Below are 21,530 nucleotides of genomic sequence, written 5' to 3'. Positions count from 1 at the left end.
CAACTGAAAAAGTTATTAGTAGAAGAAAAAGCTGCCAAATCAACACATCAGTATTTAGCTCTTTTAAATCTAGAACTAATTTCCCAGACTGCACTATTTTAAGATACCCACTGGGTTTTCTTTAGTTTAAAAAAACAAACAAACAACAACAACAACAAAAAAAAACCAAAAAACCACCATCAACAAGATAAAATATTTCGTAATTTTATAATTCATTTTGCTTATTATCCTGAGTTTCAGTACAGGAATTTAAGATAATGCAAATAAGTTATAAGGAACTACCAGCGCTGGATAAAGAAAGCAAATCTTTAGGTCTCGTTCCAATATCTATCAGGTATCAGATGTATTATGGCTTGACATATATTCTAATCTTCATCCTTTCAGAAACAAACAAAAGAAACCATTAGATGCTGTATCATATTACTAGCAGTGAAGTTGTGTATCTGCAATGAGCTTTGCTCCAGGCTGCTTCTTATCTCTGCACTGAGATCATGGCTTGGTCTGAGTTCCAGCATTGTTTTTGTACAATAGGAGCCATACTGTGGGCAGCTGCTTAATATACATATCATGCTTTTTCACTAAAACCAATGGATTTTAACCACAAAGGAAAATTAGGATTCTACACTCCACCTCAGTTCTCATTTTCTTTTCCTAAAGAGCAAGTTTGCTGCTCTTATATCATACACACACGCATATATATGTATATATTTTAAGTTCTAAAATGTTTAAGTTTCTTAAAGAGAGTTCTTGTTATTCTAACACCCGTATGTCTGGAATCTTTAGCAGTAATGCACCTTTACAGTGTGAAAGATTAGAGATAGGAGAATGTGCTAGAACACTGGGTACTCTTATCTTCAGTGGGAAGGAGTTTCAGTGTCTGCAAAATATATGTTTTAAGCATACTATAATGCAGTTTAGATGTAAGAATTAATCTGGGAGAAGTTCTATCTTCTACTTTCTACTTTGCCACTTGGAAATCATTCACATGACTGATGTAGATCATATTCCATCACCAAACTGTTCTACATTTCCAAATAGTTGTTAGTTGTTTCCAGCCATAAGTACATGAACAGCTTTGGGGATGTTTGAAAACAAAACAACAACAAAAAAAAATCACAGAGTTAATGTACAAACAGACAAAGGACTAACATAAACAGCCACATCTAATAAAGTAGACACAGTATAGCTCTGCCAGTAGCATACAAATGATCAAAAATTTTTTTCTTGTACTTCTCCAAGTTCTTTTAGATATAGAGTATGGATTGCTTTCTAAAACAGGACCTCAATTTTTTATTCAAACTAAGACAAAAGTGCAATAATTAGACTTACATTTTTAATATATACACATGTTTAATATAAATCTATTTACCCAACACCAGTGCATACTGCCTTAATTATAGCAACAGTAGAAATCATAACTGTTTACCCAAATTGGGATTTCTTGTACAGACAGAAGCTAAAGTTTACGAAAATCCTTCTTGGTTTACCTAGTCAAAATACCTGTTATCCCCAAATTCAACGCAACCAGAAATAATCTCTGCCAGATCTCTCTCTTCCAATCTCTTTCTTTTGCTATGAGGGAAAAAAAATGGAAAAAAAGCTAGCAGGGGAAAAAAAAAAAAAAAAAAAAAAAAAAAAAAAAAAAATTTTTAATCTCCACCTTCACGCCTTCTAAAAAACATTATTAAAGTAAATCTAATCTCTGCAAAAAAAAAAAAAAAAAAGATTTCTCAGATGTAGTACTATTTAAAAATGTGAAACAAACTCAAATGATAGGCTAAATAAAATGTAATATTTAATTAGTCATGTTGAAACATGAAACACAGAAATTAAATCAAATGAAGCAAATGCAGAAAGGGGAAACTTAGCCTTACTCAGAAAACTAAGTTCATTTTTTAGTTATTTTTCCGTGTTTTTTAATACAAATGTTATGACTATGAAATCTCATCTTAAGATTACAGGAGTTTAGGGCGAATGGTTGAAGGAGTGGGTGTGCAAGTGGTATTTTCCTCTCTCCTTCCTGGGGTACTAAGGGATACGGAGCGGTCTAGGAAAATCCAGGCTTTGAATAAGTTTGAATAAGGCTGAAAGGTTGGGTTCTTTGACCATGGGGCAGTTTATTTGGCACCTGGCCTGACAGCTGCGGGCAGGTCTCACCTTTCTCCAAGGGGATCCTAGCCGAGGAGCTAGCAGGGTTCACTGACAGAGCTTTAAACTAGGTATGGTGCAGTGTGTAGTTCAGAAATTTCAATCAGATTTGACAGGGGAAGTGGGTGGAGGTCAACGGGAGAGAAAAGGGCTTGGGAATGTTGTCACTGTAGGAGATAATGGGGAAAAGCTTCTGAATGTCCTGTAGGATCCTGTGGGAACTCCTCAGAAGAGGGAGGCAATGTTGCTGACTTCCCCCCCCCCCCCATCTGAAACCTTCTCGTGTCTCTCCAGGAAGCAGCAGAGGAGACCTTTTAATGCCAGAAAGCCCTTTATCTTAGGAAGTGGATAGATTGTAAAGAGCTGTGTCTGAGCCATGAACAGGTTGAGAGTTTATGGGTGAAAATGAGGGACTGGTCCAATAAAGGGCATCCAGTGGTTGGGGTCTGCTACAAGCCACCTGATCAGGCAGAGCCTGTTGATGAAGCTTTTTTGCTTCAACTGCGGGAGATGTCAAACTTGTGGGCTCTTGTCCTGCTGGGGGATATCAACCACTGGATATCTGCTGGGATAGCAGCACAGTGGGTGGCAGACAATCCAGATTCCTGGAGTCTGGTGAGGATAACTTCCTGGCCCAGGTATTAGACGGAAAGACCTAAGGTGAAGCCTTAGTGGTGCATACGCATTGGTGCCCACCAATGTGGAGGAAAGCATCAGAGAGGTTAAGACTGGAGGCAGCCTGGGCTGCAGTGATCATGCCCAGGGGGAGTTGGCGATCTGGAGGAATGCAGGCCTGGCAAAAAGTAGCATCAGAACCCTGTGCTTCAGGAGAGCAAACTTCCGGCTGGTCAAGGAACTGCTGGATGGAATTTCCTGGGAAAGTGTCTTTGAGGGCACAGGAACAGAACAGAGCTGGCATCTCTTTAAGGACACACCAGAGATCACAAGAGCTCTCCATCCCACAGCAGAAGAAATTGAGCAGAGGCGGCGGCTAAGCAAGGACCTGCAGCTTCAGCTGAGGGAAAACAGAGATATGTACAGTGGTTGCGTAGCCTGGGAAGAATATAGGGACATCATCCACATGTGTAGAAATAAGATCAGGAAAGCCAAGGCACAGATAAAGCTGAACTTGGCAAGGAACGTGAAAAATAACAAGAAGGGGTTCTACAGGTACATAAGCAGGAGGAGACATATCAAGGAGAGTGTTCCCTCTCTGATAAATGAGGACGGAGAGCTGGCTTTCTCAGACATGGAAAAAGCTGAGGTGCTCAAAAAGTGCTTTGCTTCAGTTTTCACTAGTGGTCAGTCTCCTCCCCATATCCACCAGGACCCTGAAGCTCTAGGTGTGGGTGAGAGGAGCAGATTCCATCCCACTATAACAGTGGAACAAGTCCTAGACCTCTTCAGGAATCTGAATGTATGCAAGTCCATGGGCCTGAATGATATCCATCCTAGGGCTCTGAGCGAGATAGCTGATGTGGCTGCTGAGTTGCTATCCACCATATTTGAAAAATTTAAGGCTGTCCGGTGAAGTCCTCAGTGACTGAAAAAAGGGAAACATTGCTCCCATTTTTAGAAAGGGAGAATAGGCTGGTGAGTGTCACCTCTGTGCCTGAGAAGATCATAGAACAGATCCTCCTAGAAGCTATGTTAAGGCACATACGAGACAAAGAGATGATTCAAGTCAGCCAGCATGGCTTCACCAAGGGAATATTTGCCTGACCAATCTGATGGCCATCTATGATGGAGTGGTGGCATCAGTGGACAGGGGAAGGGCGACGGATGTCATCTACCTGGACTTCTGCAAAGCCTTTGACATGGTCCCTCACCACATCCTTCTCTCTAAATTGGAGAGGCATGGATTTAAGGATGGACTGCTCAGTGGATTAAGAATTGGTTGGCTGGTCGCATCCAAAGGGTTGTGATCAGTGGTTCTGCGTAAGGGTGGAGGCCAGTCACAAGCAGTGTCCTCCAAGGCTCAGTTTTGGGACCAGTGCTCTTCAACATTTTTATAACGACATGATGGAATCGAGTGCACCCTCAGCAAGTTTGCGGATGACACCAAGCTGAGCAGTGCAGTCGATATACTGGAGGGAAGGGAAACCATCCAGAGGGACCTAGACAGGCTGGAGAAGTGGGCCAATGTGAACATTATGAGGTTCCACAAGGCCAAGTGCAAGGTGTTACACTTGGGCTGGGGCAATCCCAGAAGTTTATACAAACTGAGGGAAGAACTCCTTGAGAGCAGCCCTGCAGAGTAGGTCCAGGGAGTCCTGGTGGACAAGAAGCTGGACATAAGCCAGCAGTGTGCTCTTGCAGCCCGGAAGGCCAACTGTGTTCTGGGCTGCATTAAAAAAAGGGGTGGCCAGCAGAGAGAGGGAAGTGATTGTCCCCCTCAACTTGGCTCTTGTGAGGCCCCATCTGGAGTACTGCATCTAGGCCTGGGGCCCCCAGTACAAGAGAGACACAGAGCTCTTGGAACAAGTCCAGAGGAGGGCCACGAAGATGATTACAGGGCTGAAGCACTTTTCCTATGAGGAAAAGTTGAGGAAACAGGGCTTGTTTAGCTTGGAAAAGAGAAGGCTCAGGGAAGAGCTCATTGTGGCCTTCCACTACATGAAGTGAAGGCAGTTATGAGGATGAACAGTGATAGAACAAAGGGGAATGGTTTTAAACTGAGACAGAAGAGATTTAGGTTAGATATTAGGAGGAAGTTTTTCACTTAGAGGGTTGTGAAGCACTGGAACAAGTTGCCCAAGGAGGTTGTGAAAGCCCCAACCCTGGAGGCATTCAAGCCCAGGCTGGATGAGGCTCTGGAGAGCCTGGTCAAGTGGTTGGCGACCCTGCCCATGGCAGGGGGCTTAAAACTAGATGATCTTTGAGTCCTTTTCAACCCAGGCCATTCTATGATGATTAGAATATATTTATATAACTTGAAGACTAACAGTCTATGAGAAATAGCATGCTAAACATTGCTAAGAATCACTGTACTGAATTAAATACCTAATCTTTTGTGCCAAATCATAGAAACTGAAAAATTTAAATCCTTTTTTCAAGACGGTATATTAGAGTTTCACAGTTGCTTTTGACTTGTAAAATAATTCTCAAAAAATTATACGTATGTGTATCATTTTACCCAGCTAAACATGAAGAGATATTCCTTAAATAATTCTTCCTGTCATCCATGCAAAACTCTTTTTTAGCTCACACAAAGGCATTGAAAGGGTGGAAAATGGTATCTATTCATTCACTACAATAGAATAGGTGCATTTCGCAACTTGCTTACATTTTCAGAAATAAAGAGGAAGAAACATAAATGTAGCAAATACCAATAGATCACCAATTTCTTTTTTTCAAACTGTAAGGCCACATGGAAACAGATTTTATACACAGCTAGTCAAAACAGAAATGAAAAATGCTGACAATATGGCACGTGTTCATTGACCCATCCAAAGCAGTCAGCCCGAAGAACATGCTCATTCTTCCCTCCCATAAAAAAAGGCTGACAGAGATGGGCCTATTCGGCCTGGAGAAGACTTGAGGCTCTGAGTGATGTCTATAAATACCTGAAGGGAGAGTGCAAAAAAGACAGAGCCAGGCTCTTTTCAGTGGTGCCCAGTGCAAGGACAAGAGGCAATGAGCACAAACTTGAGCACAGAAGGTTCCCTCTGAACATCAGGAAGCACTTCTGTGCTGTGTGGGTGATGAAGCACTGGCACAGGTTGTCCACAGAGTCTCTCTTCAAAAGTTGCTGGGACACAGGCCTGGGCACCCTGCTTTGGTTGGCCCTGCTTAAGCAGGAGTTGGAGCAGGACAGAGAGTTCTCAGATGGCTGACCTCAGCCATCCTGCAATTTTGTCATTCCATTGTGAGGCAAACCCCAGAAGTGTAAGAGGGAAAAGAAATGCAACATTTCTCTTAAAGTGAAATGAAAAATGTCTGGGGAAATGGTACAACATCACTGTACATGCTTAGCTTCTCTTAGGAATGGAAACTTCAGAAGCTTTTTTCAGAATAAGTTCCCTTTTGATGAAATTAGTATAAATTGTATCAAAGAAAACAGACACATTTCTACAAATAGTTCAGCTACAGTGTTGACTAGAACACTGCTATCAATTAACAGCAAATATATTAAAAGGGAAACTTTTTATAAGTTGTTGCAAACATGTCTATGTATTAGGCTTCAGAAAAGCACAGAGAACCAGACCTCTTTCAAGCAGTTATTCCTAAAAGCATCATCAGGTACCCTACACAGTGGTCCTTTCTCAAGATTGAAACTTGTTAAGCCTAACCTACACATAAGGAAGAGAAACTACAAGGCCCACAAAATCTAATTAAACAAAAAAAAGTTTTTGCATAGCATTTAGTTTCAGATTTTGCAGTAGACTTGAAAGCTGGTACAGATGGCTCTCCTGAAGCTGCAGGTCCTGACACTTCCAGAGAGATAAATACTTTATAAAGTAAGAGATTGATATTTCCTGAAAACAAACAAGTCAGCCTAACCTCCCCAGCAACACTGCAGGTTTCTTGACCAGCAGGATCTACACTTAAGCTTTCAGTTTACTACCTGAATGAAATGATAGTCTCAGTCCCATCCTTTTTTGCTTTGCCAGTTCCAAACCAAATCTCAGTAATGACATTACTAGTTTGGTGCTCCCTACTGACAGCTGTCTCATATTTCCCTTCTCATTTTCAGCAACAACTCTATTTTCCATTTCCTACAATCAGTTTTTTCCAGTCACACCTTGTTTACCTCAATTAAGTCTAATTAGAATCCTTAGTTTTGTGCATTTCTTATTAGTATGTTTTCATAGCAGTACAAAAGATACAGATTGATCCTGTACAATAATGTTGTGTTCCTGTATCTTGCTGGCTCACTGCAAATAGGAACAACATGAAAAGAGTTACAGATTGAACCTTATTTTATCCCGAACTCCTCCTCTTAGTGCCGTGAACATAAATAAATAAAATACTTAAAAAACCTGCTTAATTGCCCTGTGAGGTTATAGTTTGAAGTTTGTCATAGCCAAGGAGGTCCAAAACGTAGATGCACGCTAAAAATCAAAATCAGAGTTTAACACAATTGACTAAGCATTTTTCTTTCATTCCAGATTTAATTTTCACTAATGAAAATGGCTAACATATTTTATCTGAAGTTTCCCCTTTAACTGAAATGCAGGGAGAGAAAACACGCTATGTAAAATTTCAGGCCAAACTTCCAGTCTAAACTGGAAGCAACCAACAAACAGAGGCTGAGCAACCAAAACTAAGTAATAAATAAGACCATCTGTAGTGCGTATTTATTATATAATATGACACTGGAAAATGTGCCATCTTAACTCATTTACCTTGAACTCTTCAACAATAATACTCAAGGCTTCATGTCCAGCTTTTCTCATATCTTCTAACTCCTGCTTATGCTTTTCCTATACAAAAAAAAAAAAAGGAAAGATTATATACAATATAAGCACATAATATTAATTAAGAGAGGAAATGACAACTATTTTCCTCATTTTTTCTATCTTTCATGAAAAAGCATACATCTCTTGGATTTTTTATTATATATGTACTCAAAACGCAAGCTTTTCCAAAAGTTAAACTTAGTTTATTTATTAAATTTACTCTAGTAAAATTCTGAACAGTTCTTTATGGTTTTTTTCTGTTGTTTTGTTTCTCTGATTTTTCTGCTTTCTTGATGCACTTGTGGATGGCTAGACTTCTGAATGACTGTTAGTGAAAAAAACCACAACTATAACTTTAAAACGTTGTGGGAATTTTATTTACTGACTACTTTATTAACCCATTTTAACACTTTTATTATTAGATTTGGCTTTCTCAGAACAGCAATACCTGATATAATTCTTTTTCTAATGTACAGAAACATTAATTTTTCTTTTGCCTTCAAAAAGGCAAAAACACTTGCATGTGGTTTACAGTGTCTGAAATGTGAATACTTCATTAGACTCTCATCAGCATTTCACACTTACAAATGAGCAGCATCATCTTTTCAAATAATAAGTTGGTAAGAAACATGAAAAACTTACCCCTCCTCCCTCATTATCAGTTTCAGTTATCTGTTTTTAAAATCAGCCAGTACACACACACTTATCCACAACGTAATTACTCACCTGCCAATTGATGCCCAGCTAACAAAACAAACGCCTGCCAACCAACAGCCAGCTTGCAATGCAACGTCTCACCACCCACTGACCAATGTCCAGCCAAACCCTAAGCAGCAGCCCACCCCCAAACAATTCCTCACAGTTTGATAGCCTTTCTGCATAACGTCACATGGAATGGAATAATCTCTTGCCTAACTCAAGCTAGCAGCCTTGTTGCCTGGTGCCATGCCATAATGGCAGCTGCTGTTCCACTGAGCGGTCTGGTCAAGTCTTCCGCACACTCCAATCACTCAGAAACAATAGCATACTGATGTGCTATTAATACATTCTCATCAGAAACCACAACAACATCCACCCTTATTCTGTAAAATTCACATCATGCTCAGGTCCAACACTTTCCCATACATCCTGATTAATCACATGGGAATCATTCCAGTAATCTATGGGCAAGCCCTCTGAATTGTTCATTTAGTCCCTGACTTTGGGGTCCATCTATCGTAACAGTCCTTCAGGGCAGGACAGATGATGCATGGTGCTGAATTATTGCATGCTGAAGCCAGTTATGGTTTTGAGAAAAGGGTTAGAATCCATTTTTCTTCGATTTAGTTGATTCTTACTGTACTACTACTGGTTCCTGGCTCTTCTCAACAAACATCAAATTCCTTTAAGGTACATATCAGATTTCACCGTCCTTACATATAACCCACAAGTGAATCCAGGACCATGTGTGCGATTGCCCAGACATGCCCAAGACACTCCTAGCCCATGGGCCACATGTGGCTTGTCCCTGCTCATACTATGGTCCAGCCCCTGATCCATGCCTTTGTGGCAGCAGCTCTTTCCTGCCAACCACCCCACTTTCAGGTGACATAAATACATTACTTGTGAATTTTCAAACTGAACATATAGAACTGCAATCAGAGATTCAACTCAAAGAAAAATCTGATCATCTTTCTCTACTAGACTTTTATAAGACCTATGTGATCAGAGAAAAATGTCCCTTACTAAACTGTTTTCAAGGGTGAAGGACAAGGAGAGAAGAATTTCATCAAAAAATCTCTAATAAGAAAAATACCTGGAGAACTCACTAAGAACTGAAATACTTCCAATGAACCAGATGCATTAGTTTCACAAAAACACAGTTAAATATCTGACTAGTTTTATGTTTTAGTTGCTCTAGTTTTAAATGCTTCCATAAAAATACAAATAAATAAAAAAAGGTTTGTCAGGTATATACTTTAACAATATCGTATATGAGGCTCAAGATGATTCCTCTTCGCTCACTGCGGTCCATGCAAGCCAAAAGGTTGGACAACCATGCCTTTCCCCAGTGCAGAAATAACCCAGACTGTATTGCTTAGTGTGTTTTTTGTGTTCACTGTAACAGGATTTGGATCCTCTATCACTGACTTTGAAACCTTTGGGGATCAAACTTGAGTCTCCCCTGGTGATTTCTGCCAGAAGCTACAAGTGGGGCCATTCTCCCCAGCTGCAGTGTAGTGCACATTTTTTACATCTTGTCCTGTCTGGAGCGGTCCAACGGCTGCAGCATGAACTACCTCCTGTTAAATTTGTTCAAAGGCTTGTTGTAGCTTAGGACTTCATGTAAAATCATTCTTCGTCTGGGTCACTTGAAAGAGACGATTTACAGTCAAACTGTAATCCAGAATATACATTTTCCAAAAACCCACAACACCTAGGAAAGCTTGTGTTTCCCTTTTTCTAGTTGGTGTGGATTAAGTTATTTTGTTGATCAAATCCATAGGGATCTGATTACATCTATCTTGCCATTTTATTCCTAAGAACCGGGTTTCCTGTGCAGGTCCCTTACTTTGCTTCATGTCAAAACCAGCTTTGGAAGGATTTGGTTTATTTTCTCAAAACTTCTGCTGTGTTGCCCCACACTATGATGTCATCAACATACTGCAGGTGTTCAGGAACTTACCCTGTTCCAGTGCAATCTGGATCAGACCATAGCAACTCTGTTTCCACCCCTTGGGTAGTTGACTCCAGGTACTAGACGCCCCTCCAATTGAAACAAAACTGTGCCCTGCATTCTGCTGCCAAAGGGATTGAGAAAAATGCATAGGCAATATCAATTATAGAATACTACTTACTTGCCTTTAGCTCCAGTTCACACTGAAGTTCTAGCATGCCTGGCACAGAAGCACTTAATGGTGGTGTGACTTCATTCAGGCCATGACAGTCCATTGTTAGCCTCACTCTCCACTGGACTTTCGCACTGGCCATACAGTATTGTTAAAGGTGAGCCAGTGTTTGGCTTTGATTACTCTTTGTCTCTCCAGTTGATGAATCAGCATAGGGATGGGAATCAGGTAGTCCCAGTCGGTGCAATACTGCCATCAGTGCACTGTCACTGTAACAATTCGCACCTGCTTCTCACAATCCCTCTGCAAAGTATCCTCTGAAAGACCGGGCAAGTCAAGAACAGCTAATAAATGTCCTCCATCTGCAAGAACTACATACTGAAGGCCAACAGTATCCTTTTGGATTCCTGAAGTATCCTATTCTGAGGTAATCTGTATCAAGGATGCATGCAGTCTCTGAGCTGGACAAAATGGGGTGCTTTTGCCACTCATTCCCAGTTAGGCTTATTTCAGCCTCCAATGCACTTAGTGCTTGAGATCCTGTTACTCCAGAAATACAGATGGGTTCTACTCCCTTATAACTTGATGGCATTAGAGTAAACTGCACTAGCATCCACTAAAGTCTTATACTCTCATGCTTCTAATATGCCAGGCCATAAAATCTATACATTCCAATAAACCCGATTATCTCGTTCCTCCACATGACTAGAAAATAGGGCCCCTCTGGTTCTGGTTATTGTATTCATGAATGCAAACCAAAGACTTGTTACCTGACTCAGAAATAGGATCAAATCACCTTCTTTGTCTAGGAGACTGTGCACTGGAAATTAGAGCAGCCATTTTCCTTGAAGAATCCCCTATTTGAACTGCTCTTCCTCACAACTCTTGTATACCTGCCTCTAGGGTCACGGTGGATTTGATATCCCACTTTCTCATATCCTTTCCATAGTCATGCAGGTAAAACTAGAAGGTGGCATGCGGTATATACCCACTATATCCTCTCCCTTGAGAACAGGAATGCTTAATTCTAATGGCTGAGATACTGGATACCATATAGATAGAGAATAAGAGTTACTGTCTCTGAATTGCTGGAGCTCCCAGGTCTGTTTCTCTACAGATGAGAAAGGGAGATTTCCTTCATATTGTCAAAGTAGATTAGCCACTTCATCTATTGCTGGATTTTCATTATCTTTCCAAACCACTGCTGCCACTGCTTGCATACAAGATGGTGTGCTCTGTACAAATTTCTACCATACAGATCGTGGGAACTTGGTGTTGTCTGTATCTTGGGATAACCGATCACCCTTGAGGTCATACATACCTCCGACACAGCCAATTCCATTATGTGCTGAATAACTTTATCCCGGTGATTCACTTGCCTAGGTAAAGTATCAGGTCTTCTCTGAAGGGACATCTTCCTTTCATGGCTGATAAAAGTCATCTCTGCAGGGTGAAGGCTTGTGTACCTTTTCCCAATTGCTTTCATAGAATCATAGAATGGTTTGGGTTGGAAGAGACCTTTAAGATCATCTAGTTCCAACACCCCTGCTATAGGCAGGAACACCTCCCTCTAAACCAGGTTGCTCAAAGCTCCATCCAGCCAGGCCTGGATGGAGGCCAGGACTGGAACATCAAGAGCCTCTCTGGGCAACCTGTTCAAGTGTCTCACTACCCTCACAGTAAAGAATTTCTTCCTTATATCTAGTTTAATTCTACTCTTTTTCAGATTATAATCTTCTCCCCTTGTCCTGTCACTATGTAGCATTATATCAAGTCTCACCACAGTTTTCTTGTAGGCCTCCTTCAGATACTGGAAGGCTGCTATAAGGTCCCGCAGGAGACTTCTCCAAGCTGAAAAGGCTCAACTCTCTCAGTGTGGTATCATAGCAGAGGTGCTCCAGTCCTCTGATCATCTTTGTGGCCCTCCTCTGGACCTGTTCCTACTATTTCATGTCTTTTTTTGTGTTGGGGGCTCCAGCAAAGAATGCAGTACTCCAGGCAAGGTCTCACAAGACAGAGTAAAGGGGCAGAAGCATTTCCCTTGACCTGCTGGTCACGTTTTAATTGATGCAACCCAGGATACAGTTGGCCTTCTGGGTTGCAAGCACACATTGCCAGCTAATGTTGAGTCTTTCATCAACTGACACTCTCAAATCCTTCTCCTCAGGGCTGCTCTCAAGCCATTCTCCAATCAGTCTTTGTACTTGGCATTGCCCTAACCCAGATACAGGACCTTGTACTTGGCCTTGCTGAACTTCATGAGGCTGGCATAGATCCACCTCTCAGGCCTGTCCAGGTCTCTCTGTATAGCATCCCTTCCCTCTAGCATGTCAATTGCACTACTCAGCTTGGTGTCATCTGCAAACCTGTTGAGGGTACACTCAGCCCCACTGTCCACATCACCTACAAAGATATTAAATAGCACTGGTCCCAGCACTGATTCGTGAGGATCCATTGGATCAACCAGATGAATATATGCTCACCTGGCTGACAGTTTCTTTTTGCATATCTTGCAGCTCATTCTTTGTTAGCGATCGGACAGCTATGAACTCTGAGTCTTCCTCCTCCTGTCCTTGTGATGGCCGTGACTCATCCTCATCTTTTTCTTCCATCCTTGTTTTAATAGTAGATTATGTCCTTACTAAAAAAGCTGACTTTCTGTGAACATTTTTTTCTCTTGTGTATGGGAGTGATTGATACTGGCTCAGATTGGTTCTCTGAACTGCAAGGCCTGTTGCAGGTGTCAAAACAATCACATGGCCTGTTTCATTGCCATCAAATCTAGATATTTCTTGCTCTTTAGGGTGCTGAATAGTGTTGAGCTTGGCTAGGTAGGTGGGCCAGGTCCTGTCAGATTGCAGTGATCTGTGTGTCTTTAGAATTGCTAAGGTAACAGCACAACTTTCCAAATATTTCACTAGTTTTTCAGGATTCTGAAGCTGCTCAGAGGTTAAGCTGCAAAACACTGGGGAAGCCCACTACTCTAGGTATCTGCTCATACCATTCAACACTCCCTGCCACTCACAACTATCCAGTCTCAGGGCTAATCCCTGGGAGATATTTGTAAATAGTAGTTTAATCTTGAACAAAACCTGAAGCATAATGAGTAGACCAGAGTAACATGCTGGTTTGAACATTCTCTCTTGTCTCCCCATAGCCCGGTTCCCTAAGCAAACAAAGTAGAGTCAAATTACTAATAATTTCCAATATAAGGGTCCCAAAATATGAACATGGCTACAATATGAAATAAAAATACCAAATAAGTTTCCTGACCAGCATTACACCATACAGAAAAATATGTGTACCTTATGTAACCTCTGGAAACTGTTAACAGTGACACAGGGAACACACATAGCAAGTAGCTGCATGATCAAAGAAGTAAATAAATAAAACAAAGCATGTTCAATTATGAAAGTCATACATTATCATTGAAAAAAAATTGATCAGTCTATAACTCCATTAAATTTGATTAGAAAATTCTGCTAAGCCATTTGGTTCCATCTTACCAAATAGAATCTGAAATCATAGTTATACATACTAATTATTGACCCAAACATAATTAGATTCAGATTAACTTGAACAGAATTTCTTTTTACAAAGCCCTGCAAGAACAAATGAAATGAACCAGAAAAGCTGAAGATGGAAACATTTTGAAGAGTAAATAACTCCTACTTCCAGTAACAGTACACAGCAATCTCTGTACACATCTGTTGAATTGCACTGACATGCAAACATCAGAAACTAGCTCATCTCAGACATTTCATGCAGAAAGGGCTGAGCTAGTCAAATTTTTACAGCACAATACTACAGAACTGGCATAAAGAAAAAAAATATGATTTAATGCTTAGTTCTGCAAGTCAAATTTAAATTAGTTCACTGTGACAAGTGAACAAAAAGAACAAGTAAGTTGTAACTACTATAGTAGCATAACAAGGATTCAAATATTAGATAAAAAGAAATCTATAGAATGAGGAAGTTCACTTTCAATACTTATTCTAACAGGAAAAATAAAAAAAAAAAAAGAGAGAAAGCATTCCTTATTGAAAAAGACCTTCAAACTAGAATAGTAGGATTCTTAGTGTTCTTACTAGAACAGTAAGATTTCAACTGAAAAATCTGTCTAAAGTACTTTAAATTAACAGTAAAACACAGTGGAACAAGTGCACTCACCAACAAAGTGAGATATTTAGTTCCAATAAAATTTATCATGATCTAAAGGGCTACCTAGGCTATGGGTATACAGAGATCTCTACAGTGGATTCCAAGATTCCACAGCTACAAGGACAATGAAGATTTATCTTTTATTTATTATGGATTACTACATACCTCTGGTAAGTATACTACGATTAAAAGGCAAATATTTACATCAACAACAAGCCATTACAGATATTACCATGAAGCAAATTGATGCATGTAGTAGATACTGAGGGAATAGAACTAAAGAATAGTCACAACAAACAGATTTTAAAAGAAAATTAGTTATAATAAAAAACAGCAAAGATATATAACAAATTCATCAAGTTATCAAAACTACTCTATTAACGTACTTTATTGTAAAGTTACTGGTATTATAACAACAACTACACTTCTGACAGATTAGATTTGTCAAAACTACTTCTGACAGATTATGCAGACAAATATAAATAATAAATATAAATTTAATAAAACTACTAGTATCAACTGCATCAAAGTAATCCCAGATATGTGTGTGGGGGGGGGGGAGTTGAGGGGAGGTATAAGTGCGCAGTGCCAAAAACAGCTTCAAAGGGGCCTAACTAAGAAAACTGACTTCAAAATAGTCTAAGCATGAAAAAGGATCTCAGAAGAAACTGATGCCTGGTACTAAATAAATAACAAAACTGCATTTTGAAGACTACCAGTATCACAGAGTTTGCAATCACATAGGCCTCCACAACAAAGGCTCAGTTTGTCTAGAAAATCTTGAAGAAAAGTTTGCAACATGGGGAATTCTGAGACAAAGGCTCCACTTTGGAAAGAAAATTTTTAGATCAAAAAGCATTCGCTCCTGGTTCACAGGTCAGGTTCCCAACCTAGCAGTTCTCAGCCTGGAAGGTATTTTCTCCCGTGAGTGTTTTAGCAGTTATTTCCTGCTGATTGTGATTCCAGGGCCAAGTCAGAATCACAGAAACGCCAAGGTTGGAAAGGACCTACAATATCATCCAGTCCAACCATCCACCTATCACCAATAGTTCTCACTAAACCCTGTCCCTCAACACAATGTCCAAACATTCCTTGAACACCTCCAGGGTCGGTGACTCCACCACCTCCCTGGGCAGTCCATTCCAGTGCCTGACCACTCTTTCAGGGAAGTAGTATTTCCTAACATTCAGCCTGAATCTCCCGTGGCGCAGCTCGAAGCCATTCCTTCTAGTCACCTTTATGGCTGCTCCCATCATAAATATATTGACCCTTACTAGCACTGCTAGGCAAATCAAGATGCAAAGCACATGCCAAATGGGAAGTGACAAAAGAAGCTAGAGCAGCAACGCCAAGATATACTTAAATGAACATAAAGATTCCATTTAACACATTTTAAGAGTACTGACTTTCTTTACATGCTTCCCAAAGTAAATGAAATTAATTGATATGAAAGAACTAATAGTAAGAAATCAGCTTTGCTTCATTCAGATGTATCAACCAACGTCTATGACAGTTTGCAGAGAGTATTATTTATTACAAGTACAATGATCTCCTACGACCAGGTGACCCATCTAGTGGATGAGGGATAGACTAGGGACATAATCTGCCTAGAATTTAGTAAAACATCTGACACTATCCCACAGCATTCTCCTGGAGATTCTGGCAGCACATGACTTGGATAGGAGGTACTCTTTGCTGGGTAAAAAACATGCTGGACAGCCAGGTCCAGAGACTGGTGAATGCAGTTAAATTCAGCTAACAACTGATCTCTAGGGGTGTTCCTCAAAGAGGAGTACTATGGCCAGTCCTGTTTAACATCTCTATTGATGATCTGGAGGAGGGGACTGAGTGCATCCTCAGTAAGTTTACAGATGACAAGTTGGGAAGAAATGCTGATCTGCTGAAGGGTAGGAAGGCCTTACAGAGGGATCTGGACAGGCTGGATCCATGGGCTGAAGCCACCTGTATGAGGCTCAAGTGCCATAACTGGCATTTTGGTCATAACAACCTTATGCATGGATACAGCTTCGGGCAGAATGGCTGAAAAACTGTGAGTTGAAAAAGGATGCTGATGTTTGCTGACAGACAGCTGAACAGGACCCAGCAGTATGTGAAGGTGGTCAAACAGATAAGTGGCATCCTGACTAGTATCAGAAATACGGTAGTCAGCAGGACTAGGAAGGTGGTCAACCTTCTGTACTCAGCCTTGGTGAAGCAGCATTTTGAGTGCTGTGTTCATTTTGGGGGCTCTCACTACAAAAGAAACTGTGCTTTGGAGCATGCCCTAGGAAAGACAGCAAAGATGGTGAAGATCTGGAGCACAAGTTATGAGGGGAAGCTGAGGGACTGTTCAGTCTGAAGAAGAGGCTCAGGGGAGACCTTACTGCTCTCTACAACTATCTGAAAGGAAGTTGTAGTGAAGTTGAGGGTTGGCTTCTTCTACCAGGTAGCTAGCAATAGGATGAGAGGGAATGGCCTCAAGCTGCTCCAGAGGAAGTTCAGGTTATTATGAAAAAATTTCTTCTCAGATATAGTAGTAATGCATTGGAACAGGCTGCCCATGGAAGCAGTGGAGTCACCATCCTTGGAGATTTTCAAGAAGAGTGTAGATGTTGCACTGAGTGATGCGAATTAGTAGGCATAGTGGTGAGGGGTTCATGATTATAATAGATGATTTTAATGGTCTTTTCCAATTGTTATGATTCTATGTGCAAGCCCGTTGCTGACTGCTAGCTCCTGTAAGGCTATGTATCTCCAGAACTATTTGCAAGTCCAAGTCAATACCTTCAAAAGTGATAGTCTCTCTTTCCTCCTAATTTCTGTAGTAATTTAAAACAGCAAACTGTAGACCCCCAGATACAAATAAATTACAAGGTGTTTTCCTATTTTCCACATACAGTTTTTCTGTATACTATTAAATCACTAAGAATCGTCATATTAGACTCAATTACTCCTTTATGTCTTTTCCTTTTTCACAACAGTTATCAACTCTATTTTTCTTCCTAAGTATCGATTTTAAAACTAACAAGTAATATTTAATGTCATGATTCTGTTAATATTTCTATAACTCAAATATAGGGAAAAAAATCTTTTGAACACAATAGAACAAAATCACAACAAAATTGAGTTAAACATGATGAGAATAAATCCATAATGTCTAATTATATACACACTAGAGTGTGCTATTGTATATAAGATAAAGATTGCTTGATTAAATAATGTAAGCTTTCCTAAAGAAAGATACAAGATTGCCTTCAGGTCTACAAGATCTTCACTTTGATCACATTGTCAGGATGCTAGTGAAAGAAGCAGCTAGAAGCCTAACAATAATAAGAACAAATACTGTTACTGGAAGGAAAAAAAAAACACATTTCAGATTCCATTATATAACCAACAGAACATGTAGTAGGCACAATTTAAAGCTCACCACAGGAATCAAAGAGATACTATATTTTATACAAAAAACATTGCTACCTGGCAGATACAATGACAGAACTCTTTGAAGTAAATAATGGAGCAAGTTACCGAGCAAATTTTCATGAGCAATTGCCTATTATAGTGGTGAAGGCATTTGCTACTTACTTAAAACTGGGCTGAGCTAGAGATGAGTGATTATTAATGGACCAGTCTTCTGGGAGACAATATGAATTATTATATGTGAAAGACTATGTAAAAGGAATAGTATGCAAGTGCCTGTACATACTCAAAACTGAAAATTGTAGTCCCCCAAGAAACTGCAAAAACTCTTCAAGCATGTGCCATATATACTGAAAATTTTTTACATTTAAGACATGAATATTGTGTGAAAAAACAACTACAGTTTATATCTGCTCATATATTCTACAGGAGAGAGATTGTCCACTGAGGATGTTAACTGAGAAAAGACCTAAGAAAGAAGCAGAATTTATTAAACAATCTGTAAACTACATGTTCTTAGCATTAATAACTATTTTGTTGGCAAAACTGTATGACACAGTAAATGGCAAAATACAATTGGTTCAGGAAGCCTTTCTGACTGCCATAAGGCTTCTAAAATACAATATAGGTAGATAATTCTTAGGAATAGAGCTAGAGCTGTGCGAGGGCATCTTATGCCAATGATGTTTTGGTAATTCCCCATATAATCAAGATGATGGGACTTAATACCAAGGGAAAGCCAAGGAGAAAGAGCACACAAGACAACAAACCCAGGAATACTGTCAGAAGAAAATGCTGGTTAAGCTGGACAGTACAAAGAAAAGGCTGAGGTACTTAACACCACCTTTGCCTCAGTTATCACTAGTAAGGTTGGCCATGCATGCATAAAGCATGGAAACAGAAAATAGGGAGCATATAAAGGGCAGAATCAAGGACAGATAACCTGGAAGGAATACATCAATACTGTCTGAAATTAGGAAAGCCAAAACTAAACTGGAATTGAATCTAACAAGGGGTATCAAAGACAGGAATATCTCTTGCAAGTATAGATGCTGCCCCAATAATAATGCTTCTTACTTATTTCAATGGAAACTACAACAGATACAAAGAGCACAATAACACTATTTAATAGAGAAAATTCTCAGCTACAAAACACTATTTTTCAACATAGTCATCAACATTACCTATGCATTTTCACCAACAAAGAAAAACAGTTTGCACACTGTGCTTGTCAAAATCTGCACGGCCATCCAAAACGTGGCTTGTCTTTCACATCACTGTTATCACTGCTGAAATGCACCTGCTGAAGGAGATGATGTCACACAGGACATGGAAAAGGCAGAGGTACTAAGAGCCTTACTTTACTTGTAAGACCAGCCTTAAGGAATCCCCAAGAGGAAAGTCTGCAGTGGAGAAAGGAAGTCTCATCTCAGAGGAAGGGGATCGAACCAGGGAATTCTTCAGTAAACTGGACATACATGAACCCTAACTCGAGGTACTCAAAAGTGTTAAGGGAATAGGACAGCACCACAGTCATCTCAATATAAAGTTCAGAAAGTGAATACTACTTCTCCTGCCAATCTTAACTCTTTTTCCATCATGAAATGTTTTTAGTGTTCCAAATCTATTTACAAATCAGACATGCTCTCTGAAAACCAGCCAGACAACAGCTGTGCAGCAAAACTGCTCCAACACAAAGTGCCTGCCATATTTATTAAGTGCTGCAAGACCCTCCATCCTGCTAATCCCCAACGTCTTTCCACAATTTATTTCAGTAAGAATAATACTGTCTAATCAAATGTCTACTTAATTGCCCAGACAAATACCATTATTCAAAAGAATGAGCTAAAGACAACACTGAATGAAGATCAATTTCTACCATGAAAGTTAGAAGACAACAATATATAGAGAGAGTTGCTTCTAGAGATCTCAAATACTATCTGTAGAAAAAAAAATGCAGATTATCTCCTCCGTTCTTTTTGTTAAGAAATGAATGCATTAGAGATTTGATATTGAACTACACCAATTCTCTAGCATCCTCAAAAACAAAACTTGTGTAAAAATCTGAGGACAGCTGACAGCTGACAGCTGATGGGCAAGTCAAACAAATTAACAGAACTTGCAGATCAACCAAGAGACAATCATCTTTTCATCAAGCTGTTGCATTTGTTCCATTAGAAAGGTGACAAGAATTGTGTAGATCAGAAGACAAAATGAAGAACAGCTTGGGAATCTAAGCATTGATTCAAGGAGTTTGGGATAATGTCAAGAAGACAGCAAGGCTTTGTAAAGACTTGTTCAGCTCATGATTTGCAAGATAAGATAAGCTTCTCTTAACACTATAGTTCAAAAGAGGAAAGGGTCGAGAAATGAAATAGAACACTCAACACTTAGATTGGACTGCCCAAACCAGAATGCAAACTGCATCTACAATTAACTCCAACATTTAACCTTGCACACAGTTAATTGCTAGCAAAATATCAACTCTGAGATTTAAGTCGTTAGTTATTTGCTATACATACCTAACAAATTCCTAAATAACCAAAGCCATGTAGGAAAAAAAGACAAAATACAAGTTACACCTTCACAAGAGACAACAAGAAGTAAATTGAAAAAGCAGAATTAATCTATTTTAAAATACAGAAAGAGTACTTCAGAAACCAAAGAAAAGCGTTTGTTACTTAACTTCAGTAAAATCCAATGTGGAAGGAAGCATCTCTTACAGTCCCAAAAAAGAACTCCAAGCCACAGATTCACAGATTTTACAATAAGTCCCTCTTGTTTTTTGTTGTGTAACTCTGTGAACTACTCTTGCAGTTCTACATTCTGAATTACTGTGTTTCATTTACTGTAAAATCTCACAGAACATAAATACATCACATTGTATGTGTTCCTATTTTAACAAGACAAACGTTTCCAAAGACCAAAAGTGTTACATTTTATGCAACTGAAATTTAAGTTTACAGTAACTGATATTCTGATTAGTATAAAATTTCAAATACTGAATTAATCAGATTTTTGGTTCAGACATTCCTGGCCCTGCCCATAATTACTAATGTCTGTTTTCTGGCAATGAGCTAGGTCAGACTGGAGTAAAATATTCCAAATAATTTAGTCCAGGGAGTATCCCCTGGATTTCAGTTATGACCTTCCTGAATCGGAATAGACATTTATTTTTCTTGGTTTATGATCAAAGTATTAAATCACAACATCACACGATCATTCCGGTTGGAAAGGATCTCTTGAGGTCATCAAGTTGATCTTCCTACTGAAAGCAGCATAAACACTGACTGCAAACTACTTTGTTCAGTTGGACCTTGAAAATGTCCAAGGATGGAAGTTCTACATCACTGGTTAAAATATTCTAATGCTTACCTTCATCACATTTTTTTTTTCCTTACACCAAGTTCTAACTTCCTATATTTTTATTTACAAACATTATCACTCACCCACCTGCTGTGTGCCTTAGTAGAATCTGTCTTGCTTCACCCTTCTGACATCACAGCTGTTGGACATCTGTGGCAACCCCCAGGGGGGTTAGAAATAGACAATCCTTAAGGTCCCTTCCAATCCA

The 21,530-nt window shown here is 39.6% G+C and overlaps 1 protein-coding gene across 7 annotated transcripts in view; it reads right to left on the bottom strand.

Moving 5' to 3' along the window:
- Nucleotides 1-21,530, bottom strand: part of CCDC91 (coiled-coil domain containing 91) — a 142,234-nt gene that overhangs the window by 67,742 nt on the left and 52,962 nt on the right. For all 7 annotated transcript variants that reach the window (XM_042835010.1, XM_042835005.1, XM_042835011.1 and 4 more), the window contains one exon: nucleotides 7,497-7,574. In XM_042835010.1, the coding sequence (XP_042690944.1) occupies nucleotides 7,497-7,574 (78 nt within the window). The remainder of the gene's footprint in view (nucleotides 1-7,496; nucleotides 7,575-21,530) is intronic.

The sequence above is a fragment of the Centrocercus urophasianus genome, unplaced genomic scaffold (genome assembly GCF_019232065.1).
Source record: "Centrocercus urophasianus isolate 14NV4802_14NV808 unplaced genomic scaffold, USGS_Curo_1.0 seq_5, whole genome shotgun sequence".
NCBI classification, from domain to species: Eukaryota; Metazoa; Chordata; class Aves; order Galliformes; family Phasianidae; genus Centrocercus; species Centrocercus urophasianus.
This window is presented reverse-complemented; position numbering and strand designations above follow the sequence as displayed.